The sequence below is a fragment of the Dipodomys spectabilis genome, unplaced genomic scaffold, assembly GCF_019054845.1.
Source record: "Dipodomys spectabilis isolate Male_0828 unplaced genomic scaffold, ASM1905484v1 ptg000045l, whole genome shotgun sequence".
NCBI classification, from domain to species: domain Eukaryota; kingdom Metazoa; phylum Chordata; class Mammalia; order Rodentia; family Heteromyidae; genus Dipodomys; species Dipodomys spectabilis.
Window position 1 is genome coordinate 2,607,557 of NW_024870722.1, and position 27,868 is coordinate 2,635,424.

At 41.9% G+C, this 27,868-nt stretch overlaps 1 protein-coding gene across 1 annotated transcript; it reads right to left on the reverse strand.

Moving 5' to 3' along the window:
• Positions 1-64: 64 nt before the first annotated feature.
• Mcur1 (mitochondrial calcium uniporter regulator 1) lies at positions 65-26,875 on the reverse strand. The gene is made up of 9 exons (XM_042678530.1): positions 26,424-26,875; positions 14,266-14,385; positions 9,865-9,968; positions 8,532-8,633; positions 7,701-7,742; positions 6,295-6,366; positions 3,673-3,726; positions 1,776-1,890; positions 65-635 (listed from the first exon to the last, which is right to left on the reverse strand). The coding sequence occupies exons 1-9, from the start codon at positions 26,800-26,802 to the stop codon at positions 580-582; spliced, it is 1,044 nt and encodes a 347-aa protein (XP_042534464.1). The 5' UTR covers positions 26,803-26,875; the 3' UTR covers positions 65-579.
• Positions 26,876-27,868: the final 993 nt, after the last annotated feature.

The window sequence follows — 27,868 nt, forward strand, 5'->3', positions numbered from 1 at the left end:
TAGGCAACAAGATTTTCAAGTGGGAAAGCATGCTCAAAATAATCATAACAATACTATGACAATGGAAATGAACAAAAAAAGTCTTCTTTAAGTGCATTAATACAGCATTATTAACATATCAACCAACTACAATGGAAGCCACTTGGGCACGGGGAATGGCTGTGAAGGTTGCTCAGGAAGCAGAAGCTGATGCCACGGGCTGAATTTCAATGATCCTTCAGCACATAAAGCCACTGTGCCCTTGACATGGAAATTCCAAATCATCTAAGTAACAAAACATTGTAAATTGTAGAGAACTATACAAGTATTTACTCTGGTGTGCATCACAGGTTAGAACAAGTTCCCTGGTTCAGCTGGGTGGCATTGTCAATGGGCGGTCCATAAGGTCAGCTGAGCAGAGAAGATGTGAGGGATTGTTGTGGAATCTTGACCTTGGTTATATTGCCCACAATATGCATACAGATAAATAATATGCAGTATGTCAGAATCAGGATTTGAAATTAGAAACAAGGAAAAAAGCAGATAACAACCTGGTATTCTTAAGGCAAACAATAGAAATCTCTTTAAATAGACACTTTATTATATCCACAGGCGATAAAATCCCAGAGCTACTGTTAGGCATGTAAATACAGACCCTGTAAGAAAAAAATAATTGAGAGTACTATTAGTTGTATGAATTGTTACTTGAATGAAATGGACTTCCCTCCTGCATTTTACACTGTATATGGGTATTACGAGTAATCCACAGATGATTTAAAGAATCTATTAAGAATATAAAGGGACTCATCACCTATCCACTAAGAATATAAAAAATAAAAACTAGAAACTCAGAGTCTTTTTCATGAAACACCTGCCCAAACTGCACACCATGAGATCGTTCAAAAATCATTGCATCATTCAACTGAATATCCAAGAATAACTTTTCAGTAAAAGTACAGAATCACAAATATTCTGTGGTTACAAAGTATATGTATGTGTACTATACCAGGACATATACTTTAAGCCAGATATAGTGGTACACACTTATAATCCAGGAGTATTCAGAGTTGAAGGCCATACAAAAAAAACCGTGTAAACAATTATATCCCTAAAACTGATCTGAAATAAGGGTTATTTTTTTTGATAAATTTTCATTTCTTATTTTGGCTCAAAAAAAAAAAAATCTCAGAACAATCCTTAAAAGGAGTGTCACCGATGGAAGAAGAAAGAACACAAGGCATACGCCTTCAAGCTTGTCTATAACATATCCCCTGCATTGAATTCCTCTAAAATTACATGTAACCATCATCCAATGACAGCATCTTATCAAATTTATGATTCCACCAATTATGAAATACACAATTTAAAAAATGTATGAGCCGGGTGCTGGTGCTCATACCTGTAATCCTAGCTACTCAGGAGGCTGAGATCCAACGATCGTTGCTCAAAGCCAGTCCAAGCAGGAAAGTCTGTGAGACTCTTATCTCCAATAAACTACACAGAAAAAAGCCAAAAGTGGCACTGTGGCTCAAGTGGAAGACTAGCCTTGAGCACAGAGGTGCTCAGGGACAGAGTCCAGGCACTCACTGTATTTTAAGCCCCAGGCCCAGCTCCCTCCCCCTGAAAAAAAATGTATTACCAAGAAAGGGTACATGCAAATTAAAGTACGATGCTCTGGGAAGTGTAAGATGCTTTCCAATTTAAGAGGTTTTTCAAACATGAAAGAAATATCAACAAATTACACCACCAGACATGGGCTTAGTTTTATAAAGCTGAAGTATTTTCTTATATCTTACCTGCTAAATATTTGATAGTATCAAGCTTGTGCGCCTCAAGCATGGTTTTTAGGCCAGCAACCTCAGTTTCTATCTTCCTATCGGTCTGGGTCAAGGCGCGGTCTTGCTGGGCATGCTTTTAAAACAAAGAAGTGCAGAGCATTAGCTCCTTCTGCTGTCAATCAAGTTCCTTTCTGGCAGGTGCAGTCACAGAGAAGTCTGGGCTCAGACTAGGGGCTGGAGCTTAGTCTTGGTTTTATTATCCTCACGCCTGGCTGCTTCTGCCCAGACCTTAGTCTCATGTCTCCATATCTTTCTGTTTGGGAAAAAGGAAGAAAAAAGTACCATTGGCCCTGTCTTCCTAGGGGCTATTTAAAGAATCAAGTGTGAGAATGTATGTAAAAGCTACAGATTGCTTTAAAAGTGCTGCAGCATTATGAATCTGGGCTGCCCCCTCCCGTTGCCATCCCCACCAAAGGCGATGCAGTCAGCACAGTGCAAGTCCTTTGTGTTCATCACGATACTATGTCTAGTCATGTCTTTATAAGCTTTCCTTTTCATAGTTCAAACATCAAGTATTTTTTATTAATATAAGGCTGAGCTACCAAGGGCCAATTTGCATCCTTCTCCAAATATAATCCAGTTAAACAAGCTACATAATTAGCCCCCAAAGGGCAGTTTGGCTACTGTTATAAAGAAGTTATACTAATGCATAAAAATTTCCAGGATGCTTCTCTGAAAGTCCTAAAACAAGCAAGTCGTTTCCTGTGGTTACCAAGGCAGGCAAACAATCAGGACGTGGTATGTGAGCGGAAAGCAGTGCAGAAAAGCATTCTAAGACCTCATCCTCATGGAGGCCGCGTAGAGTCAGGTGCCAGAGAACACAGTAATGATTGTTGCTTTGTGTGTGTTTTCTGGCACCAAAACCTGAGTGCCTGCCTTGCGCATGCTAAACACACGTTCGACCATGGAGCTTCAACCTCAGCACGAGGTAACACTAGTATGGAATAGGAACCAATGCATCCCAGTAATTAATCTCCATTTCTTGTTCATTGATAGTTACTGAGATTTAAACTAGTATGAAGATAACATTTTAAGACCAAAATATTCTTTTTTTTTTTTTGGAGGGGGGGGGTCCGGTCGTAGGGCCTGAACTCTGGGCCTGGGTGCTGTCCCTCAGCTCTTCAGCTCAAGGCTAGCGCTCTACCACTTGAGCCACAGCGCCACTGCCAGCTTTTTTCTTTTTGCATATGTGGTGCTGAGGAATGGAACCCAGGGCCTCAGGCATGCAAGGCAAGCGCTCTACCACTGAGCCACCTTCCCAGCCCAAGAGCAAAACATTCTATGACATTTAACTTCTGGATACATACTGAAAAGAACAGACAGCAGACACCCATGTTCATTGTGGCATTATTCACGATAGCCAAAGATGGATGCAATCATGCCCACTGACAGATGAAGAAACAGAATGTGGGATATACACATAATGCAATACTATTTCACTCTTGAAAAAGATGAAGTTTGTCAATTGGAACAACATGGATAAACCTTGAAGACATCATGCTGAGTGAAGTAAGTCTGCCACAAAAGGACAACTACATAATTCTACTTAATAAAGTTACCTATAACAGTCAAATTCATAGAGGAAAAGAATAGAATGGAGGTGGCTAGGGGCTGAAGGAGGGGATGAGAAATTGGTGTTTAAGTGTTAGTTTCAATTTTGCAAAATAAGTGCCACTGATGCTTACATATAAAAATAATTAAGAGGGCAATGTTTATGTTATGTATACTCTGGCACAATGAAAACCATCCCATGACTCTGAGCCTGTAAGATATCCATACAAACAATAGTTCACCACACATGGGATGAAGCAAGGGCGAATGAAATGACAAAGAAAAGTCAAGTGGTGTTTCTTACCAATTCCACTATTTCTGTTCTCAGTTCCAGTAGCTTCCTCTCGTTCAGTGAGTACTGAAACAAACATGCAACTTGAGTGAGATTCTGATCTACCATCCCAGTCCTCCTCTGGAGCCTTACATATCCTGATCTCCGAGCCTTCTACGACATGCATCAATAGAGCATTGCCTGGTAAGAGCAGCCCACCCACCTCTTCTTTAACTGTTACTCATATTCATGGCTTTGGTGTGTACAATCCCTTTTGTCATCTGCCACTTCTCTGCTGACTTTGTCATCTTGTGGTGTGGTCCTCCCACGGGAATAGCATTTCCTGGGACTCCGTAGATGGATGCTGAGGTATATACATTTTGTTTTTGGTTCCGTGAGGATTGAAAATGGTGGAGAACCAACCTGACCCTGTCATAACTACTTGCAAAACAGGTCACTATTGAGGCTCAGAGGAAAGAAGGGAAACAAATATGCTGCTGCGGGAAAATGAGATCTTACAATTACTATTCTGTGACAAAGACTGTATATTTATAAAACATAATAAAAATGTAAGAAACACAGTAAACCTTCACATACTGGCTCCAATAATAACTAAAATACCCCCAAACCTACTTGGGGATAATCATAAGCCAGTGTTACTACAGGAACTAGTAAGTCATATGAATTCTTTGTTTAGACTCTTTAACTCTCATTTCCTGCATGGGGAGCAGAAAATGTTTCCCTCTTTTTCTATTTTTTCCTAGAATAGATCCTTACTAAAACCTGAAGAAAAATAAAGTGGGTTTTTTTGGCCTTTGGCTATTAATACTAGTGAAAAGATTTAGTATAATTTTGTTGACACTAAAATCAAAATCAGACTTCTCTTTCTCTGTAGTAGTGGGCATCCAGATTTAACTGAGCAAATGACAACTAGTACTTAATACACAAAAAGTTCTGAATTACCATATATTTGTAGTAGGAGGGGATTTCCTTGTGATATTTCTATACATGCATACAGTGTACTTTGGATAAATTCACAGCCTCTAACTGAAAAAAAATTTAAGACCCAAATTTATCAATGTTATAGGGGAAAAGTTGATGTTCTGAGGTACTAAATTTTTTCTTTTCTTTTCTTTTTTTGGTCGGTCGTGGGGCTTGAACTCTGGGCCTGGGTGCTGTTCTTCAGCTCTTCAGCTCAAGGCGAGTGCTCTACCACTTGAGCTACAGCGCCACTTCCAGTTTTCTGGTGGTTTATTGGAGATAGAAGTCTCACGGTCTCTCCTGCCCGGGCTGGCTTTGAATCGCGATCCTCAGATCTCAGCCTCCTGAGTAGCTAGGATTACAGGGTGAGCCACCAGCACCTGACTAATAAATTTTTTTCTAGCTATAACATGTTCTATTTTAGTTAAAAGGAAAATAGAGTGCAAAAAGAGCAGTGTTTAGAAGTGAAAACAAACCTCCCCAACCTTCAAGCCTCACACTAAGGACTGCTCACAGGCAAAGAACAATGTTCTATTATATAAGGCAGGGCTCAGACCAGCAGAGCATCATGTGTGAGATTACCACTAGAGGGCAGTGTGGAACTGCATGTTCACACACCTTTAAGTACTCTACACAGGAATACCAACTTTCCACAAGGACTACATCTTGACACTTTCTATGGTTTTTAAAGTAACACCTCTGTGGATCTAGCTCCCAAAGCAATTTCTATGTGATATTACTATTCTCTCCGCCCACCCCCCGGAATGATGGTGAGACCACATTAGATCCTTGTGCTTGCTGGAACTAATTTAATTTAAAATAAATTTATATTATTTATTGTCCAGGAAAATGAGAAGTCGTCCTCATTACCTGTTTCCGCCCCCCCCCCCCCCAAAGCTGAACAATGTGTCCTACAGAACAATCTACATGTGGGATTACATGAACACGTTCCCAGGGCTGGCAAACCACAGAACATCACTGGCTTTACTCTAATGTACTTCCTCTACTTCCCAGTCTCCTAGATGTATTTCTTCCCAGTTTTGTTAGTTACAGGCACATAATTATCTTCACAAATCATATAAACACAAGTTTTCCTGTGGAGAAAGCGAAGGATTTCTCTTCTATATACTAGACAGTGCTGATTGTCACTAAGTGTTTAAAATGCTACCTGGTTAATCTTCACTATTGAAAAGTACCATCAGACTACAAAGAGGGGTAACATGGACAGTAAAAATTATTTTGCATAATGACGCTAAATGTAACTTTTCAAGTCCACAGCAGGTCCCAATACAATTACATACTTGGCTGAGCTTCAGCTTTATCTTCATTATCATTTGGCACACTTTGACTAAGGCAAATTGTGAGAAATGACACAACAATGAACAGGTACAAGCACTCTTTCCCACTGGTGTATCCAGCTGGTACTGATGAAAACTGCTCCAAATGGCCTATTTCTTATTATGCCAAGAACAAGAAAGGAGCCTTCTTGAATTAAACAAAAATTTAATTTTAATGTTACATTTGAAGGGTCAAATTCAAACCCTAATCCAAAACAGAATTAAGACTTTTAAATTGTGTCTAATATCAATAAATGGTAACTAATAATATTTATAACCAACCATTCCATCCTGAGAAGAAATCAATTCATAATCTACTGCTAATAAAGGCACTTACCAATTCTTTCACTCTGCTTTTTTCTAGGTTGAAATCTAACTTGGTATCTGTGCGCACTTTGATCACTTCATCCTGGTCAGAGGGCAAATGACAAAGACAAATAGAAATCCTGAGTAAGAAATCCAAGGGGCTAGGAATGTGGCTGGCTTGGTGGTAGAGTGCTTGCCTAACAAGCGTGAAGCCCTGGGTTTGATTCCTCAGTGCCACATAAACAGAAAAAGCTGGAAGTGGTGTTGTGGCTCAAGTGGTAGAGTGCTAGCCTTGAGCAAAAAGAAGCTCAGGGACGGTGCCCAGACCCTGAGTTCAAGCTTCAGGACTGGCAAAAAAAAAAAAAAGAAAAAGAAAAAGAAAAAAAAAGAAAAGAAATCCAAGAAGCATAGGACTCCTTGCTGCCTCTTTCTAAGGGAGCCAGTCCAGGGAAGGAAATAGGGTTGGGGCCTGATGTCAGGGGGCTGGGGATAAAGTACAACTGAAGCCAACTCTGTCTCTGGGCCTCCCCTTTGGTGCTCAGTCTGGACTAGACAGAGAATTATTGCTATCAACCTCAAGATTCTCCCATATAATCTCCCTTGAGGAATTTATGAATAAAGCAGTTCCTAAGACCACCTGGAAAGCAAAGATGGGCTCAAATATTAACTTCTGGTTTAAATAAAATTATTTACTTCAAGCTCATCAATGTATTTTACAACATCAATGTCCTTTCTACTTAAAAAAAAAAAGTCAAGCCAGGTGCGGGTGTCTCACACCTGTAAACCTAGTTACAGGGAGGCTAAAATCTGAGGATCAAGGTTTGAAGACAGCCTCAGTGGGAAAGCCTGTGAGACGCTTATCTCCAATTAACTACCAAAAAAGCTGGAAGTGAAGCTCCGGCTCAAGTGGTAGAGAGCTATCCTTGAGCAAAAGAAGCTCAGGGACAATACTCAGGCCCTGAGATTAAGCCCCAGTATTGGCAACAAAAAACAAAAGAAAACAAAACTGCTGGCCTGGTAAATATGGAAAAACTATATACAATCCTCTACAGTAAGTCTCTATTTGGCTACTTTAAAACAATATTAATTTAAAAATAGTTTAGCCAGGCCTACTGGTGCACACCCGTAATCCTAACATTTGGGAGACTGAGGCAAAAGGATCATGAGTTTGAGGCCAGCTTGGTCTACACAGTAAGACCCTAGGGAGGAAGGAGAAGGGGGGAAAAAGGATACCACTCCTCCCAGAACACTATTTTCTTAATGCATTTGGATAGACATTGGTCATTTACTTATTGGCTGTGTTCCAATGTGTGCTTTTGAGGCATATTACACAATCATTCCACATAGAATTAGGTTTTTAAGAACATGTATTTTTGACACTATTTTATTAGTTTCTGTAATTACAAACAAACTTGCAAACAAGAAGGAGAATCTTACCATTACTTGTTGTTTTAGCTGATGTAGCTCAAGTTTTATTTTCTGAAAATACATTAAAAAGAAATTAAACATATATTTAGAAAGAGGAAAAAATAGAAAACTTGACAATAAGCAAATATTATAATATTAACTTATGCACAAGATTTTCACCTTCTTCCCTTATCACAAACCTGACTATATTCAGAACACAACGCTAATGATAGCTGTACAATGCACAGGAAGACCATAAGATTAGTTTTAATTCCATCTTGAAGATTACCTAAAGTGATTAACACACTGCCCCTTCAGTGAACCTGCTTTCTTTCACCCTTGAGTTTTTCTTTCAACTAACACTGTCCTTAACTGGCTGATTTCAAAGGTGACTTTGAGAGTTCAACATCCAATAAACAGTTCCCTTTGGGACTCTAAATAAGGCTGAAGACAAGAATGAGATGCAAGGAGAGTACTTAAAAAGACAGAACGGGATATTTTGTAGCACCACCTTTCTATAACAAGCTGAAACTGGGAACAACTGCAACACACATCCCAGGGGAAGGCTGTAGCACAGGAGTGTTACACCAGACGATGAAAAAGGAAGATTTCTTGCTACAAGGCACACCATTCACTTCCATTAGTAAAACTCCAGAAGAGGCCAAACTAGTCAATGATGGCTTCCTTTGGGAGGAGGGACTAGAAAACACCCAAGTAGACCTCTGGGGGCTAGCACTCATGTGTCCTGACCTGATCAGCAGTGTACACAAAAATTCTCCATGGGGACATTTACTTGTGTGCTTCTACGTACATGGAGCTCAATGTCTTTAAAGCAATCTTTTGAGTGCTCTGTAGTTTTACCTCATTTTCTGCTCTGAGGGCTGAAAACTCACTCTTTTCCAAAATAATCATATCCTTTTTCACATTGGCAATCTTGGACATTATTTGCTGAAGAGTAATTTCCTAGGAAAAGAACAAAAACATATTCTAGTTCAGCTCAAGTCCATCTGCTGTCGTTCCATCTGCCATCATCTTACTAAAAAGCTAGAAGAAGGTAGACAAGGGGGGCCCTCAGAAAGGTCGCCCTCCATTCCAATATGAGAAGACAAGTAAAATGCCCACAGCAGGACACACACAGCAATAGCAATACCAAGAGAACTACAGTTGAGAAGTTAGTCTGTGGATTCAGTAACACGACACTGTAACACCACACTTCTTGCTACATCTGTCTTAATTAAAGTACTCTTAACTGAATAATTGCTTTTCAAGCATAGTAAACTATCAAGCACAATGAGTTTTTTAAAAATATATTTTTGTTATTATTAAGATATTATACAGAGAAGATACCATTTCACAATTCAGATAATGCATACATTTCTCTTTTGGACAATGTCATCCTTTTCTTTGCTTTCCTACAGTTAAGCACAGTGAGTCTTACCTACAATAGTTGACAAAAAAGCTCTGAATATTCTAATATCATTATTTTTTTTTGGGGGGGGGTCCGGTCGTGGGGCTTGAACTCTGAGCCTGGGCGCTGTCCCTCATCTCTTCAGCTCAAGGCTAGCGCTCTACCACTTGAGCCACAGCACCACTGCCGGCTTTTTTCTTTTTGCTTATGTGGTGCTGAGGAATCGAACCCAGGGCCTCATGCATGCAAGGCAAGCGCTCTACCACTGAGCCACCTTCCTAGCCCCTGAATATTCTAATATTATTATAACTATTTTTCCTTTCAACTATATTAATTTACTATATACTATAATTATTTTTCCTCTCAACTACATTAATTTACTTATATGTTTTTTTTTCTTTTTTGGTGATATCTAGAGTTTGAACCTAGGGCCTTATACTTGATAAGCAAGCATTCTACCCCTTGAGCCATGCCTCAAGCTCTTTTTGCTCTTCAGGTAAGGTTTTTCATTTTTTCCTGGAGTCACTCTTGGACCATGAACTTCCTGTTTCCTGCTTACCTGGGATTACAGAAGTGAGTGACACCTACGTTGTTCTTTGAGATGAGAGTTCTTGCTAGCTACTTTTTTTTTTTGGCCTGAGCTTGTCTCCAACTATGATACTCCATCTCTATAATTACAGGTGTGAACCACCATGCCAGGCTCCCTATATTCAACAGAATATTATTCAGCTAATTACACTGACAGTTATTACAACTAATACACTGCTTTCAGATTTCAAAGCTGACCTGCTGCATTTTGGTGACCATATCTTTGTAGATGATATCCATGTTGGCATCCATGATCTTGACCAATGCAGACACAATGATTTCTGCTTGTTGAGTAGTAAACCCTGAGCAAGCACACAAATAAACCAATTAGATTTACAAGAACTGCAGTTGTCAGGAAAAAGTGTACATTCCCATGAAGGTCTGGAGGTCTGGATTCAAAAGCGAAAGGAAGACAAGGTGTGGCAGGAAGATAAGGAGACTGTGTTACAGACTGGGGTTTGTCTGTCTTTCAGTGACATCTGAGTGTTTCTCACATAAAAAGGGGTGGCCTAGCTGACTGACCATCTCTAAACCTCCTTCCCAGCTGTCAGAAACTATTTGTGACAGCTAACCAGAGAATGGCTGTTATCAGAGGAATGGCCTGCAATTCAATGTTAAAGGAGAAGAAGATTTAAGATTACAGATAACAATCATTAGTTTAGCAACTTAAAGACAGTCATTTTCATTTTCTTTTTTGATTTTTAAATCTTTTGGCAGTGTAGGGATTGAACTCAGGACTTGTGTATGCCAGGCAAGTGCTGTAACATTGAACTAGATCTTAGCCCTTTTCTTTTTTTGTCTGTATTGTCTCAATTTTCTATACCAGAAAACTTAATTAAAATGTTTTATTTTCCATTCTTGAGGCTTGAACTCAGTGCCGAGGTGCTATCTTGAGATTTTCTGCTCGAGACTAGCACTCTACCACTTGAGCCACAGCTCCTCTTCTAGCTTTTTGGTGATTAACTGAAGAGTCTCATGGACTTTCCTGCATGGGCTGGCTTCGAACTGTGATGATCAGATCTCAGCTTCCTGAGTAGCCAAGATTATAGGCATAAGCTACTGATACCTGGCTTGTTTCTTTAATTTTAAAATGTATGCTAGGTAGCACATAAAAATGTACTAAATAGGCTCAATTATTTTATTTTTCACATAAATAGGATCATTGACTCTGAAGAGTAGAACGAAAATCTATCTTCAGTTTAGTGTCAAATGAAAAGTCAGTTTTACATTTTTGTCTCTTCTCTCCAGTTACATTCTAGGGGACCCAAAATTGAGAAGAGAAGAAATTAGCCTTTGCTTCTTAATAGATGACACAGTGAGTGACAAGAGGCTCAGACTCAACAACAGATGAACTAAATACTCAGCAGTTCACCCAGCACTGTCACTGCTTAAACATCAACACCAGTCATTTTTTCTATTAAATAAGGACTTTCATTCTTAGTGTATCTGAACAAAGTTGTAATCAGTACAACTGAGATTAAACATGGTACTAGGATTACAAAAAAAGCAAACTCACAGATGAAAAGAATAGGCCCTTTTCCCACCGTCTTATTCTAGTCTTTAACTTCTCAGAAAGCTTGCTCTGAGCTACTAGAGAAAACACCTAGAAATGGGACCACCAAAATATCATCATGTACCAGGCGCCGGTGACTAACACTGCTTGCCTTGAGCTGAAATGCTGAGGGACAGTGCCTAAGCCCCAAGTTCAAGCCCCACAACTGACCAAAGAAAAATATCATCATGGTTTGGCTATAGAGTGTTGGTTCTGAGATTTGTTTTCTTTGTAGCCTTAATTTTTAAAAAATTAACATGCCTTCAAACTTTTTTTTGGTGCTGGTCCTGACTCAGGCTCTGAACTGTGATGCTCAGATCTCAGCCTCCTGAATAGCTAGGGTTACAGGCATGAGCCACTAGCACATAGCTAACTATTTTTAAGAATAGCAAATTTTAAAACTTTTTAAGTTCATAAATTACGAGAAAAAGAAAAAAAGAGAAAGGGATAAAGAACTAATAGTCAAGATAGAACAAACTCCAAAGCCACAGAGTTTCGGACCATCATGGGAGAAGAGGTAAAGAAAAATGAAAATCCAGCCTGAAAATCTGCATCAGGCCACAAAGGAATCTTTTGCAGGAATGAGAGAAAAAAACATATTAGAATTGGTGAAGCTGGGCGCTGGTGGCTCACGCCTGTAATCCTAGCTACTCAGGAGGCTGAGATCTGAGGATCACGGTTCAAAGCCAGCCTGGGCAGGAAAGACTGTGAGACTCCTATCTCCAATAAACCACCAGAAAACTGGAAGTGGCGCTGTAGCTCAAGTGGTAGAGCGCTCGCCTTGAGCTGAAGAGCTGAAGGACAGTGCCCAGGCCCAGAGTTCAAGCCCCACGACCGACAAAAAAAAAATAAAATGAAAAATAAAAATTTCGAATTGGTGAGATCTAAAGGGAAGACCTAACAGGAAGTTTGGTCAATCAGGAGACCAAGCCCTGGATAAACAAAGGATGGAATATTCCTTGAATAATCTTCCCAGGCTTCATGCTATCCAGTCATCAGATACCCACCCTTCATCCAGAGTGTGTGAAGCAGGCCCCTGAGCTCTGTGAACAATGCTGAGGGTCGTGTGCTCATGTCTTGAGATACAAATACCCTGGGTAAAGGTTTGAAATTAAGGAAAAGTAGGAAAATCTCTGCCTATCAGGAGTTTCACATGTCCCTTATCATTTTAATGTTTCCTTACATTTGCACTGAAAGAAGTTTGATGAGCTGGGCACTGGTGGCTCATGTCTGTAATCCTTGCTACTCAGGAAGCTGAGATCTGAGGATTGAGGATCCAAGCCAGCCTGGGCAGAAAAGTTCCTGTGAGATTTTTATCTCCAATAAACTACTTAAAACAACAACAAAAACCAACAAAAATGGCACTATGGCTCAAGTGGGAGAGTGCTAGCCTTGAGCAAAAAGAGGCTGAGGACAGCGCCTAGGCCCTGAGTTCAAACCCTAGGACTGACACAAGAAAAAAGAAAAGAGGGGGTGATAAAGGCCTAACGTTCCAAGTCTGGCAAGAAAAGCTATCTAAATTACTATATAGCACTTGATAGTATGCTATGTACATTGATTCATTTAATTAATTAAAAGGATTTGGGATTCTCACAGTAGGGCCACAAAATAGAAGAACAAATAGGAGCCAAGAGTGGAGAAAGGGCTTCTGCAGCTAAGCACCCAGAAGAAGGGAAGAAGTGGCTGGAACTGAAGCCTGGCAGTGACTCATCGGAGTGCCCTGTTTTAATGGTGAAAAGCAAGTCTGCCGAGAGTAAAGATAGCTGTTCAAATTCAAACATGTACAACTGGGTAAACAACTAGTCAGTTGAATGAAAACAGATATATTTATGTTTCAAAGGCATAACCTAGGCTCATTTGAAATTCTGATCTTAAGAATGTGCTGAGAATGAGAATTCAAAGAATAAATGTGTCTGACTCTCAGTATGACAAGCCCCCTCCATCCCAGATGCACTTGCAGTAGCAGTAGACGATCCTGTGAGCACAGAGAGGTGTAACGACCTCTGTGATATAATGGCTACTGAGCAACATCATCTCATAAAAGCTTGAGAAGCACACAGGACGCACAGTGATGGAACTGTCATTTTTGTGTTTCAGATGCTGTTATCATAGGAATCATTCTTGAGTTTTGCTGACTTGTGTCCAAATTTTTATCTGACACTCTACTTCTTTTTTTTTTAATTTTTATTTATTTTTTATTGTGAAAATACTGTACAGAGGGGTTACAATTACATGGACAAGATAATGAGTACATTTCTTATCAAGTATTGTAGCCTCCTCCTTTGTTTTCCCTTCCCATCCCTTCCCAGCCTCCTCCCCCCCCCCCACCCAATCTGACACTCTACTTCTAAAGCACTATTATAAAAATTCAGTTTACTTTGACAAAGAGAAAAATATGTGAAAAGTCTTCATTGTATTGATGAAGCAAAAATGAAGACTTCAAAAAAGACACTGATCAAGCGAGATGCTGGTAGCTCAGGCCATAGTCCTAGCTAATTTAGGAGGTTGAGACCTGAGAATTAAGGTACTAAGCCAGCATAAGCTGTGAGACTCTATCTCCAGTTAACTGTGGAACAGGTGGAAGTAGAGCTCAAGAGGTAGATAGAGCATTAGAGCTGGGAAGGTAGCTCAGTGGTAGAGCGCTTGCCTTGCATGCCTGAGGCCCTGGGTTCGATTCCTCAGAACCACATAAGCAAAAAGAAAAAAGCTGGAAGTGGCGCTGTGGCTCAAGTGGTAGAGCGCTAGCCTTGAGCTGAAGGATAGCTCCCAGGCCCAGAGTTCAGGCCCCATGACTGGACCCAAAAAAAAAAAAAAAGAGGTAGAGCATTAGCTATGAGCAAAAAGTTTAGGGAAGGGCCCAGGCCCTGAGTTCAAGCCCCAGTGCACACGTGCGCACACGCACATGCACACGCACACACACTAGAAAGACACTGATCAAAACTCTGCCTGTAGATCTGAAAGTCAAAGAGAAACACGAGGAAGTAAATGAGTAGAACAAGTAGGAAGTAAAGGAAATACTCCAGGGCCCCCAGGGGAGAGAGGATTACCATTTTCTTCCAGAAGGCACACTAAAGCATGAGTATCAAAGTAGAGCTTCCTATTCCCAGCAGAGGTGAAATCTCTCCTTTTGTGTTCCAGCTGCAGGCACCCAGCAGACAGGCTTAGCTCTGGAAAGGAAAGAAAACAGACTTAGTGCTAAAGAAAATAACTTAGCCCGGCGCTGGTGACTCATGCTTGTAATCCTAGCTACTCAGGAGGCTGAGATCTGAGGATCACAGCTCAAAGCCAGCCCGAGCAGGAAAGTCTATGAGACTCTTATTGCCAATAAACCACTCCGAAAACGGGAAGTGGTGCTGTGGCTCAAGTGGTACAGCATTAGCCTTGAGCTGAAGTGCTGAGGGGCAGTGCCCAGGCCTGGAGTTCAAGCCCCATGACTGACAAAATAAAAAAATTAAAAAAAAGCACCCTGGGATATTCTTTAATATCCTGAAAGCCTAGCTATTATATATGTATGTATGTATGTATATATGCATCCATCCATCCATCCATCCATCTATCCATCCTTGGTGGTATGGGAGTTTGAACTCAGGACCTCGTGCTTGCTAGTCAAGGTCTCTACTACGTGAACCATGCTCTTGGCCCTTTTTTGAGTTTCTGCCCAGGGCTTGCATCAACCACAACCCTCCTACCTATAGCCTCCTTAGTAGCTGGGACTGTTCTAACTTTTTGCTCTGGTTGGCCTTGAATCACAATCTTTCTGATTTCTGCTTCCTGGATAGTTGGACTGTGGGCATGAGCCACTGTGCCCGGCCTTTGAATAATCTTAAAAAGAAAAAAGAAAAAAAGAAAGAAAAAAACCCTAGAATTCATTTCAATACTTTAAGTAATTGAAATATAATTCACTCTCTCCACAAGTCACTAATTTCAAGTGTAACATTCAGTTGTTTTCAGTATACTTCCACAGTTGTGCAATCAACACCATAATCAACTTTGGAATACTTTCTTCACCCAAAATGAAACTATTTCAGTCATCATTCTCCGTATTACTGCATTATATAACTCCTTATCCATTTCTGTCTCTATTGTCTGCTTACTCTGGAAATTTTGTATAAATGGAATCACACAATATACAATTTTTATTCACTTCATATATTGTTAATGATCAGCCATGTTGTAGAAAATGCCAATTCTTTGTGTTGCTGAATAATATTCTACTTTATGGTTAAGACAAATTTTGTTCTTTTAAAGCATGAGCTGTTTTCAGGTCTTGGCTACTGTGAGAGTTGCATGGACGTTTCAGTTCTCTTGAGTATATGTCTAAGTGAGGAACTGCTAGATTACATGGGGACCATGCTCAACTGTTACAGGAATTGCCAGGCATTCCCCAAAATTCCAGTAGCAGAAGCAATGCCCTTTAGTCTCCACATCCTCACTAAAACTTGCTATTTTGTTTTTTTAATTTTAATCATCCTACGTACGGTGTTTCATTGTGGTTTTGATTTGCATTTCTCAGACTGCTAAAGATGTTGGACATCTTGTCATGTTCTTATTTAATACTTTTAGATCTTTTTTGGAAAAATGTCTACTCAAGTCTTTTGCCTATTTTAATTAGGTTTTCTAATCATTTTTAGTACTGAAATGAAAGAGTCTATACATACTCCAGCCACAAGTTTCTTTCTTTCTTTCTTTTTTTTTTTGGTCCAGTCCTGGGGCCTGAACTCTGGGCCTGGGCACTGTCCCTCAGCTCTTCAGCTCAAGGCTAGCGCTCTACCACTTGAGCCACAGCGCCACTTCCAGAATCGAATCCAGGGGCTCATGCATGCAAGGGAAGTGCTCTACCACTGAGCCACCTTCCCAGCCCAAGTTTCTTAACAGATGATTTGTAAATACCTTTTCCCATTCAGTGGGCTATTTTTTTTTAACTTATGTCTTTTGAAGCATGCTAGTTTCTTGTTTTTTTTTTTTTTTTGTCAGTCATGGGTCTTGAACTCTGAGCCTGGGCGCTGTCTCTGCACTCTTCAGCTCAAGGCTAGTGCTCTACCACTTGAGTCACAGCGCCACTTCCGGTTTTCTCGTGGTTAAATGGAGATAAGAGTCTCACAGACGTTCCTGCCTGGTTTGGCTTTGAACTGTGATCCTCAGAGCTCAGCCTCCTGAGTAGCTAGGATCACAGGTGTGAGCCACCAGCACCTAGCTGCATGCTAGCTGCATGCTAGTTTTGATGAGATATGTTATCTGTTTTTCCTTTTGTTGCTTGGGCTTTTGATATAATGTAAGAATCTACTGTCAAATCCAAAATGCACTCAGGTCTTTGATCCATTTTGAGTGAATTTTTGCATAAGGTATGATGTAGCTTCATTACTCTGCCAGTATATGTCCAGTTGTCCCTGAACCATTCTCTACTGCACAGACTGGTCATTCTGTCCAGAAATCTGGGGATTGTATGATGTATCTCTCTGGGCTCTCTATTGGATTCCACAGATCTCTATGTCTGCCCTATGCCAGTGGCACACTTTCTTCATTACTTGCAGCTTTAAATTTTAACATCAGAAAGTGAATTTTACACTTTGTCCTTTTTCATGATTGTTCTTTTATATGATATAGTTTCCTTGTGCTGTCAATTTCTGCAAAGAAGTCTGTTGAAACTTTGAAATGGACTGTGTTAAAGTTGCACATCTATTTTGGAATGGTGATGGTCTTGCCATCTTAACAATACTAATTAATCAGGGAAATAGACCTGGTTTTTCTATTGATTTAGGTACAAAGCAACAATGTATTGCATTTTTATGAATGTATCTTTTATGCTTTTTTTGTTAAGTTTATTACTAAATATTCTATTTTTTTATTTTACTACAAATAGGATTATTTTCTTTCATTTTTGGATTGTGTATGGTTAATATATAAATATGTAACTGACTTTGTATACTGATTTTGTGACTTGCTGAACTTCTTAGTTGTAAAATAATCCCTTAGCATTTTCTATACTCAAAGTCCTGGTATCTGAGAACAGTGATAGTTTTATGTCTCCTTTCCACTCTGGGGACTTTTATTTGTCTGTCTTGGCTAGACCTTTTGAGTACAATACTGAATAGAAGAACAAAAGCAGGCAATCTTTTCTTATTCTTGAAAGGAAGGAAAGTTCTTTTCATTATATATTAGCTGTAAGGATTTTGTTTGTTTGTTTCTGGGCCTGGGCGCTGTCCCTCAGCTCTTCAGCTCAAGGCAAGCGCTCTACCACTTGAGCTACAGCGCCACTTCCGGTTTTCCGGTGGTTTATTGGAGATAGGAGTCTCACGGTCTCTCCTGCCCGGGCTGGCTTTGAACCGCGATCCTCAGATCTCAGCCTCCTGAGTAGCTAGGATTACAGGCGTGAGCCACCAGCGCCTGGCTCCTCCTTCTGTTCTTGAATTTGTCTTCCACTAGGATTCCAGGTATGAGCCACTACACATGGTTATTTTTAATTAATCTTGAAAGGAGTTGAATTGTGACAAACATTCTTTGTTGGTTGAGATAACTATGCAAGCCTATGCTCTTTAGCCTATTAAGATGGTATATTACAGTGACTTCCAGATGTTAAATGAACTCAACATTCCTGGCATACCCACTTGATCATTGTAGGTAATACTTTTTTTTGTTGTTGTTGGTAGTGGGGCTTGAACTCTGGGCCTGGGCGCTGTCCCACAATTCTTCAGCTCAAGGTGAGTGCTCTACCACTTGAGCCACAGCACCACTTCCAGTTTTCTGGTGGTTTATTGGAGATAGGAGTTTTATGGACTTTCCTGCCTGGACTGGCTTTGAATCACAATCCTCAAATCTCAGCTTCCTGAGTTTAGCTAGGATTACAGGTGTGAGCCACCGGTGCCCAGCTGTAATACTTTGTTTCATGTTAACTGATTAAGTTTGCTAGTTGGGGTGTGTGTGTGTGTGTGTGTGTGTGTGTGTGTGTGTGTGTGTGTGTGTGTGTGTGTGTGTGTGTGTGTGTGTGTGTGTGTGTGTGTGTGTGTGTGTGTGTGTGTGTGTGTGTGTGTGTGTGTGTGTGTGTGTGTGTGTGTGTGTGTGTGTGTGTGTGTGGCTTGGGGTGTGTGTGTGTGTGTGTTTCTGCGTGTGCGCACATGCCAATCCTAGGGCTTGAACTCAAGACCAGGGAGCTGTACCTGAGCTTTTTTTTTTTTTTTTTTTGGCCCGGTCATGGGGCCTGAACTCTGGGCCTGGGCGCTGTCCCTCAGCTCTTCAGCTCAAGGCTAGCGCTCTACCACTTGAGCCACAGCGCCACTTCCGGCTTTTTTTCTTTTTGCTTATGTGGTGCTGAGGAATCGAACCCAGGGCCTCAGGCATGCAAGGCAAGCACTCTACCACTGAGCCACCTTCCCAGCCCTACCTGAGCTTTTTTGATCAAGACTAGCTTTACTATTTAAGCCATAGCTTCATTTCTAATTTTACTTATGATCTCTTGGGTTTTTGTACCTACATTCACAAAAGATACTTCTCTACAGTTTAACTGTATAATCTTTGTAAAAGCCTATCTTTTGGAGAAACATACTCTAACAATCTTTACCATAAATTTAACAACAGATTCAGACAATTCTATAAACTTCTTGTTCCAAGGTATTCATTTAAGGGAGGTAATATAGTTTATTGCATTGGTTTCCTGGATTTCAGGAATTGCTAAAATAAATTTTTTTAAGTGGAACAATATTTGGGTTGCTAATCATTTCATCAAGACAGGACATTAAGAACTGTGAATGTGGCTTAGTGATAGAGTGCTTGCCTAGCATGCATGAAGCCCTGGATTTGAATCCTCAGTACCACATAAACAAAAAAGGCTGGAAATGGCTCTGTGGCTCAAGTGGTAGAGCTCTAGCCTTGAGCAAAAGAAGCTCAGGGACAGTACCCAGGCCCTGAATTCAAGTCCCAGGACTGGCAACAAAAGAAAGAAAGGAAGGAAGGAAGGAAGAAAAAAGAAGGAAAAAAGAAAGAGAACATTAATAGCTTTTTACTAAAAAAAAAAAAAAAATTGAAAAGGTACTTTAACACTAAGAAGGAAAAAAAAAAACTAAAGACAGGCAGTCTAAAAGAATTTTCATGCCTGTTTGTCATATATATGTGCCTGTCCTAGAGCTTAAACTCAGGGCCTGAGTGCTATCTTTGAACTTTTATCCTCAAGGCTAGCCCTGGTAGTTAATTGCAGATAAAAGTTTCCTGGCCGGGCGCTGGTGGCTCACGCCTGTAATCCTAGCTACTCAGGAGGCTGAGATCTGAGGATCTCGGTTCAAAGCCAGCCCGGGCAGGAGAGACTGTGAGACTCCAATAAACCACCAGAAAACCGGAAGTGGCGCTGTAGCTCAAGTGGTAGAGCGCTCGCCCTTGAGCTGAAAAGCTGAGGGACAGCGCCCAGGCCCAGAGTTCAAGCCCCACGACCAGCAAAAAAAAAGAAAAAGTTTCCTGGACCTCCCTGTCCAGGCTGGCTTTGAATTACAATCCTCAGCTTTTATCCTCTTGAGTTGCTAAGATTACAGGTGTGAGACACTGACAGGCAGCAAGAACTTTCATTTAAATTTAATAAACTTAGGTATATGGGAATCTTGCTAGATATATATCCTTACTTTTCTGTTTTTTCCATAGCCTGGTGCCACTCTCAGATCAATCTTCTCTCTCCTACCTATCTTCTACAAAACCTTGTAGATCTTGATAGATTACCAGATCAGTGATAATCAGGAAGCAAGTAAATCCAGCTCTGTTAGAGTGTAATTTGTAATTTTTCTGGAAAAAAAATCAATATATCAAAGAATATTAAAATCCTACCTATTGTTTATAATAGCCTTTAAAAAAAAATCTAGGATGAATCTAACCAAGTGAAAAACTTTTATGGCAAAAATTATAAAGCTCTAAAAAAAAGAAACTGAAGATATCAGGAAGTAGAAAGACCTCCCATGTTCATGGATAGGCAGACTAATTTAGTGAAAATGGCCTTACTATCAAAGGCAAACTATAAAGTCAATGCAATACCCATCCAAATTTCAATATCATTCTTTTCTAAGGTAGAGAAAACAATCCAAAAATTGGTATGAACCACGAAATAGCCAAAGCAAGTCTGGCCAAAAAAAAGCAACAGTACTAATATCACAATTCCAGACTTCCAATTTTACTACAGAGCTATAACAACAAAAACAGTTGGTATTGGCATAAAAACAGGTCTGAACAGGTGCCAGTGGCTCACATCTGTCATCCTACTCAGGAGGCTGAGAGGATCACTGTTTGAAGCCAGTCAGGGAAAATAAAGTCCCTGAGACTCTTATCCAATTAACCATCAAAAAAGCTAGAAGTGGATATGTGGCTCAAAGTGGTTGAATACAAAAGCTCAGGAACAGTTCCCAGGCCCAAAGTTCAAACCCCAGGACGGGCGCACCTGCACATGTGCACACATACATGCATGCATGCACACGCACACACACGCACACGGCCTAAAGACCAATGGATTAGATTTAAAAATATAGAAATGAACCCATATACATACAGTCATCTGATATTTGACAAGGAACCAAAAATATCTGTTGGAAAAAAAAGTCTCTTCAACTAGTGGTTTGGGGAAAACTGGATGACTGTAGAAGACAAATTGGACCCATTACCTTGTCTAATATTAACTCAAAATGGATCTAAGACCTCAACATCAGACTTGAAACTACTGTAAGAAGGAGTAGAAAAACATTAGTTTATTGCATAGACAAGAACTTTTTGTGTAGAGTTCCAGAGGCTCAGCAAATTGGAGACAGACCAACAGTCTGGAGAGAGACTGCATCAAACTAAAAAGGACATAGTTTGCATGGCAAAGGACATAGTTACTAAGCTAAAAAGACAGCTTACAGTTTGGGAGAAGATATTTACCAGCTAATATGTGGAAGCTAGATCTAAAATATAAACATACATGATAACATATATAGGGCTTTATGAATATATATGTGAACTAAAGAATGGTATACGTCAAGGAGGAATCCCAATGGTTCAACTCCTCTGAACAACTAATGAACTGTTTAACAAAATGAACACCAGGTATCAGGGTTGGGTATGGATGGTTCACACCTGAAATCGAACTACTCAGGAGGCTGTGGATCCTAGTTTGAAGCCAGGTAGAGCAAAAAAGTCTGTAAGACTCTTATCTCCAATTAACCACCAAAAAGCCAGAAGTGGAGCTGTGGCTCAAGTGGTAGGGCACTGGCCTTGAGCAAAAAAGCTCAGGGACAGCACCCAGGTCCTGAGTTCAAGCCCCAAAACTGGCACACACACAGCCTAAATTAAGTATCAGAAAATGGAAACATGTTTGGAGGAGAGGGTATGGGTGGAGGACACAAATGGAAGGAGGAAGAGTGAGCAAATGCAGTGAGTATATTCAATGTACATTATGTAAAAATCGAATTTGAGGGTGAGGGGGAAAACGGGGGCAAATGATGGAAGGGGTAACACTGGTCAAAATGTACTGTATTCACAACTGACTTGTGAAAATGTAACCTCTTTGTATAACTACTTAACAAAATTAAAACCAACTCAAAACAACAACAACAAAATCTACCTATTACAAACCCACCTCCAGGAAATAGAAGTATGTTTTCGGTTGTTTTTTTTGTGTTTGTTTTTTGTTTTCTTCTGTCTTTTGATGGGGGGCAAAAGGTGGAGCAGAAATGGAGGAAGGAAGGGTGAACAAATGAAGTCATGGTACTCAGTAGATACTATGTAAAGGATGAACTAAGCAACTTGTAGGGCGGCGGGGGGGGGGGGGGGGGGGGGGGGGGGGGGGGGCTAAGAAAGGGATGACACTGTCCAAAAAGAAATGTACTGACTTACACAATGGTAACTCCTCTGTACAATACCTTAATAATAACATTAAATTTTTTTTTATATATGCTTATTGTGTTGCCGGGCGCCAATCCTATAATCCTAGCTACTCAGGAGGCTGAGATCTGAGGCTCATGGTTTGAAGCCATCCTGGGCCAGAAAAGCACCACCAAAATCTGGAAATGGATCTTAGTAGCGTGCTAGCCTTAAGCATGAGAGGTGAGGGACAGCACCCAGGCCCTGAGTTTAAGCTTCATGGTTGGCACAAACAAAACTATGCAAAACACCAACATAGAAGACTGGAGAGAGAAGAGAGATCTATTAATTCAAAAACCAAAAGTGTTTTCAGTAAGGCCTCCTGATGACTAGAAAGACAATTCTGCTAATCAACTACCACTCTCAACCCTTCTCCCATCAATTCTTTTTTCAAAACCTGTTAGCACACATGTGACCCAGTAAGACACTTCAGATTTGATGCTTCTCTGTGGCCTAAGGTAGTAGTAGTCAGTGCCAAACCATTACCAATTTGGGAAGAGGAGAGCAATTGTGGTCATGGTCAGCAACAAGGTAAGGGCAAGAGGTGCAATGATATTTCCCTCCATTCCATTTGCTGACAAAATATAAAACTGCAATGACCAGTATTTGATAGTTAAAAATAGGCCCTTATCTTCAAACAACCACTGGCCTGTATAATAGCCCAAAGTCCTTTCCTAGGTACACCAAGTCCTTCCTGATGTAGCCCACTTGTATCCTTGAGTTTTTTAGTTACCCTTGGATGGGTTAAGCATGGGTTTACTCTCCTTCCCCAACTTACATTTTAGCATTGCTAGTCAATTTATGTGGGTAGTTGACTAGAGACACATTATGTTCTAGTCTGGCATGATGTCATTGGTTATGGTTCGACTTCCTCCACCCAGGGAAGGGAGCAGCTTTTATTGCTCTCTGCTGTGTTCTCAGCTCAGTACAGGTAGCTTTAACACAATACTCATTACTTTATTTCTGTGTTTGTATCATCTATGAGTCCAAGATGCCCAGAAGCAGCTAGTCATACATCATTTAAAAAATTATTTTTTTGTGACAGGCTTGAATTCAGAACTTCCAGTCTCTAGGCCTTTTTGTTGTTGTTGTTCCTGACTGGCAAGCCACACCTCCAGTTGGCTATTACTCATTTTTTTATCTTTTTTTTTTTTCTTCCCAGAGCTGAGGATCGACCGAACTCAGGGCCTTGAGCTCGCCAGGCAGGCGCTCTTCTACTGAGCTACACCCTCAGCCCCTCATTTTTTTTTTATCTTTATCATCTAGCAGACAGAATGTTATGCAGTAATGCAGGAATACTTTTTTTAAGAATTGTAAATAAACTGTAATGATTTCTAAGTCTTGGATATGGGACTATCTAGAAAGACATTTTGAGGTTGACTCCTTTTCCTCGTCACCTCAAGTCTTCTCTTTTCACACAAATGGGCTGCTTACTGATCCTTCCTCCCTCCCTTCCTTCTTTCTTTTTGCCAGTCCTGGGGCTTGAACTCAAGGCCTGGGCACTGTCCCTGAGCTTCTTTTGCTCAAGGCCAGTACTCTACCACTTGAGCCACAGTGCCACTTCATGCTTTTTCTGTCTGTATGGTACTGAGAAATTGAACCCAGAGTTTCACTCATGCTAGCCAAGCACTCTACCACTAAGCTCACCTCTTTCTTTATTATTTATCTCTATCCCTTAAAGTTACAAGAAAGTCTACAAGTAAGAAAGCCTGCCCAGCACAGAACAGATGGAGCTCTAGAAACCTGGGTGCGAATAACTGGAAGTACTTTCCAAGTGGCTGTCTAAGGCCATTTCACCCATAATAGAACTCTGTGGAACTGCCCTATGGACTTCTTGCCTCATGATGTCAAGGGTCATTCCATTCAAATGATTTAAAACAACCTACTGGCCGGTGCTGGTGGCTCACACCTGTAATCCTAGCTACTCAGGAGGCTGAGATCCGAGGATCGCAGTTCAAAGCTAGCCTCGACAGAAAAGTCCAATACACCACTAGAAAACTGGAAATGGTGCTGTGGCTCAAGCAGTACAGCACTTGCCTTGAGCTGAAGAGCTGAGGGACAGTGCCCAGGCCCAGAGTTCAAGCCCCACGACCAACCAAAAACAACAACAACAATAACAACAACAAAAACCTACTCAACAAGACCTAAAGGCTGGTTTTGACACTATGGTTTATTTTTTTTTCTTTTCCCAAACCAACAAGAACCAGAAATAAATAGCAAGCTTATTTTAAAGAAACACAGCTTCTGGAAAAGTAGGGAAAAGGGCTGGTCACTTCCCATCTGGCACTCTACTCCTGCTATGTGAAGGGAATGTCATTTTGCCTTCTATCAAAGAACAATACTGGAGGACACAGTAGTACTCTGAATTCCCACAGATAATCTGGAAGGAAGTAAATGGAGTTATGTGAGAAAGTAATCTAATTCTCCAGGAGCAAATCCAACATATCAAAGGGTATTAAAAACCTAAAATTACAGAAGAGGCCCAATGTCAGCCTTTACTGATGAAGAAACCAAGTGTATCAAGTATATACTCAGTGCTAAGCTGAAAACAAAGGAATAAAAGGCTAATTGGCTGATGGCTCAAGGGCACCCCGGCTTCCTTCCAGTGTCTTTTTTGTTGTTGTTGATTGTACAGCTTGAACTCAGGGCCTGGACACTGTCCCTGAGCTTTTCAGCTCAAGGATAGCACTCTACCACTTTGAGCCACAGCTTCATTTCCAGTTTTGTAGTGGTTAGAGACTTTCTGGACTTTCCTGTGTAGGCTGGCTTTGAAATAGTTCAAAGCCAGATCTCAGCCTCCTGAGTAGCTAGGAATACAGGCATGAGCCACCTTTCCAATGTCTACTAATCTTAGAACTAAAGAATGAAATCTTCCATGCTAAGACAATAGCTTGTTGACAAATGAGAAACTCTTCTTTGATCTCACAATTTCAAATTATGAGGAAACAAAATCAAAGTTATTAGCTTGTCAAAAGTCCAGTGGCAGGCAAAATATAGACTAAATTAATTAATCTCTGGACTAAATCAATCTCTACCTCTTAATTCCCACAGGACATGTATAAAACATTCACTACTCTCCCAGCTGTGTGTGAAAATTCCCCCACTTTGTTACTCTACCACACTTTTGCCCCAGCCAACGGTATTATTAAATTTTAGATGCAACCAAAATGGAGCAGTTCTGTTGAGAAAAACAGGAAAAGGAAAATTTGGTTACTGATCACTCTGAATGGGCATGCATCAATTACTCAAAGTGATACTTGTGTCAAGCTTGCTGATTAGCCCAAACAAGATTCACACACATACACTTTTTTAAGTGTGTGGTAGTACTGGAGCTTGAACTCTTCAGTTTTGAGCTCTATCTAGTCTTTTGTGTCTCACAGCTGGTACTCTATCACTGAAACCACACCTCCAGCTTCCAAATAATGTTTTCATCATCATATTGCTTGGAGTAAGGTATTCCCAGCTACTGTGGAGGCTGAGATCAGAGGATGGCCTTTCAAAAGCTAGCCCCACCAAAAAAGTCTATATCACTCTTTTTAATTAACCAGCAAAAAAATAAAAAGTGGACTTATGGCTAAAGTGGTAAAGTGCTAGCCTTGGACAAAAAGTAGAGAGAATGTCCTAACCCTGAGTTCAAGTTCCAGTACAGGCAACACACACACACACACACACACACACAGAGTAGTTGGAGCAAATTACACACACACACACAAAGTAGTTGGAGCAAATTTGAGCCTGTTTGCTTTTCTAATCTGATGTAGGGTGAAAAATCTCTCTCACTTCAAGTGCTCAACCAAAGAAATGGATTCTGCCCACCCTATCCCATTAAAATTCACAACTGCAGACCCACTGTATTTACCCCTGTATGTGTACTTATAACATTAATCAGACTGTGTACGTGTAAAAGTACATCTGCAGAAAGTACAAATGCATACGTAAGTCACACGTACACGAACACACTGGACGATCCAGAGGTTAAAGAACTTCCTTGACTGATCTAGAAAGTGCCAGGCAGGAAGACGCCCTCGTGCCCCACGAATGAATCAGGAAAAGTATGCATTCACACGGTTAGAACACAACGCTTAGGGGCGCAGCCCCCCGGTCCAGGCGGACACCCTTTCCCCCCAGCGGCGCGCCCGTGAGACAGGTGCTGTCAACCCCCGGAGACTCGCCGCGCTCCGCGGGGACCAACGTCCCAGCCCCGGAGACGGCCAGCGAGCGCAGGTGACCTCGGATGACCCCCCTCGGGGCGCAGGCCGGAGACTCTCGGAAGACACGCCCCCGGGCCCCCGGCCCCGCCCCCGCCCCGCCCCGCGCCCTCGCAGCCGCCCCCGGCCCTCACCTCTCCGGGAGCCAGCGCGGACAGCCGCCGGGCCCGCCGGGCACAGGCCCGGGTGAAGGGCGCCGGCCGCGCCCGGCAGAGCCGGCGGGCATCTCCACGCGCCGCCGCCGCGCCCGGCCGGGGCCACGGCGGCACCGGGCCGCGGGCGCGGCACGAGGAGGAGCAGCAGCAGCGGGGAGGCGCGTGACGCACCGCCGCGGGCCGCCCGGGCGCGGGGCCGCAGCGCCCCCAGCCCGCCGGGGAGTGGGGAGAGGCCGCGGCGGACCGCCGCTCCGCGGGCGCCCGGGCTTCCGCAGCAGCCGGCGGGCAGGAAGAACTGAAGCCGACGGCGGCCTAGCAGGAGCTTCGGCCTCTCGCCCGTGACCGAGCCGTAGTCCATTCCCGAGCCGGTCACAGGCCCGGGCGCGCGCTCACGGCGCCCGCGCGCGGCCCAGGCCGGGAATGGATGGCGGGAGCGCGCGTGGGCGGCAGCGTGGACCCGCCCCTTCCTGCTGGGCGCTCCTCCCCCCCACCCCCCGCAGGCCGGGCGGGCCGTGGCGCTCAGTCTCACGTTAGCCACGCCCCCAAGAGGCCCCACCCACGACTTGGCCACGCCCCCGATCGCGGAGTAGAGCAGTCGCTGTGCGCAACCCTTGGCACTGGGGAACTGGATTGAGCTCTGTCCTGCCACGTTTTCATATTCATTACGCTGCTGTCCTTAGAAATACTAACGATTCCGGTGCCCTTCTGAGTCCTGGTCAAAAGCCCCTGGTCACTAGACTGCCCAGGTTTTACTGATTAACTACACCAATCCCAAGGCCCGCAAAAATGTGGCTCTGTTACGCCTTGTTTTGGAAGCAGCGTTTTAATAGCTCAACTTTCAGAGCTTTTGTTACCAGATTAGACTACCCTAGACGTGAGGAGGCCAAATCGGAGAATTTAAAACCCTGGTCACGAATATAAAATGAGACCAACCGGTATGACAAAGATACTTTATGCCGGCGGCTCACACCTGTAATCCTAGCTAGCAGGAGGCTGAGATCTGAGGATCACCGTTCAAAGCCAGCCAGGGCAGGTCCGGGAGACTCTTATCTACCATTAACCACAAGAAAGCCGGAAGTGGCTCTGCGGCTCAAGTGGTAGAGTGCTCGCCTTGAATCAAAGAACTCAGGAAAAACGCCCAGGACCAGAGTTCAAGCCCCACCACCGACAAAAAAAGAGGTATTTTATACCTCTGTAGTCCTTGATCACTTTTATTGTCATTTCCAAGCCATTCATTCATCCATCATCTCTTACTAGCAACCTTAGCAGTGGAGTTTTGTACTTAAATGGCCGAGATGAAGAAAAATGAGGTAGAATCAAGCACCAGCTTTTCCAGACATGAACCTAACAGAAGAAAATAATAGCAAAAAGAATTGCTAAAAAATAGTAACTTTTTTCTTCTCTCTTTCTTTCTTTCTTTCGGT

What these genes read in the sequence shown, in the direction of transcription:
- Mcur1 (XM_042678530.1), bottom strand. Translation starts at nt 26,802, where the DNA reads ATGGACTACGGCTCGGTCACGGGCGAGAGGCCGAAGCTCCTGCTAGGC. An exon ending in CCCTCAGAGCAGAAAATGAG is followed by an intron (nt 7,743 to 8,531) that starts GTAAAACTACAG and finishes ATGTATTTTCAG; the next exon opens with AAAATAAAACTTGAGCTACA. An exon ending in GAACAGAAATAGTGGAATTG is followed by an intron (nt 1,891 to 3,672) that starts GTAAGAAACACC and finishes TTGTTTTAAAAG; the next exon opens with CATGCCCAGCAAGACCGCGC.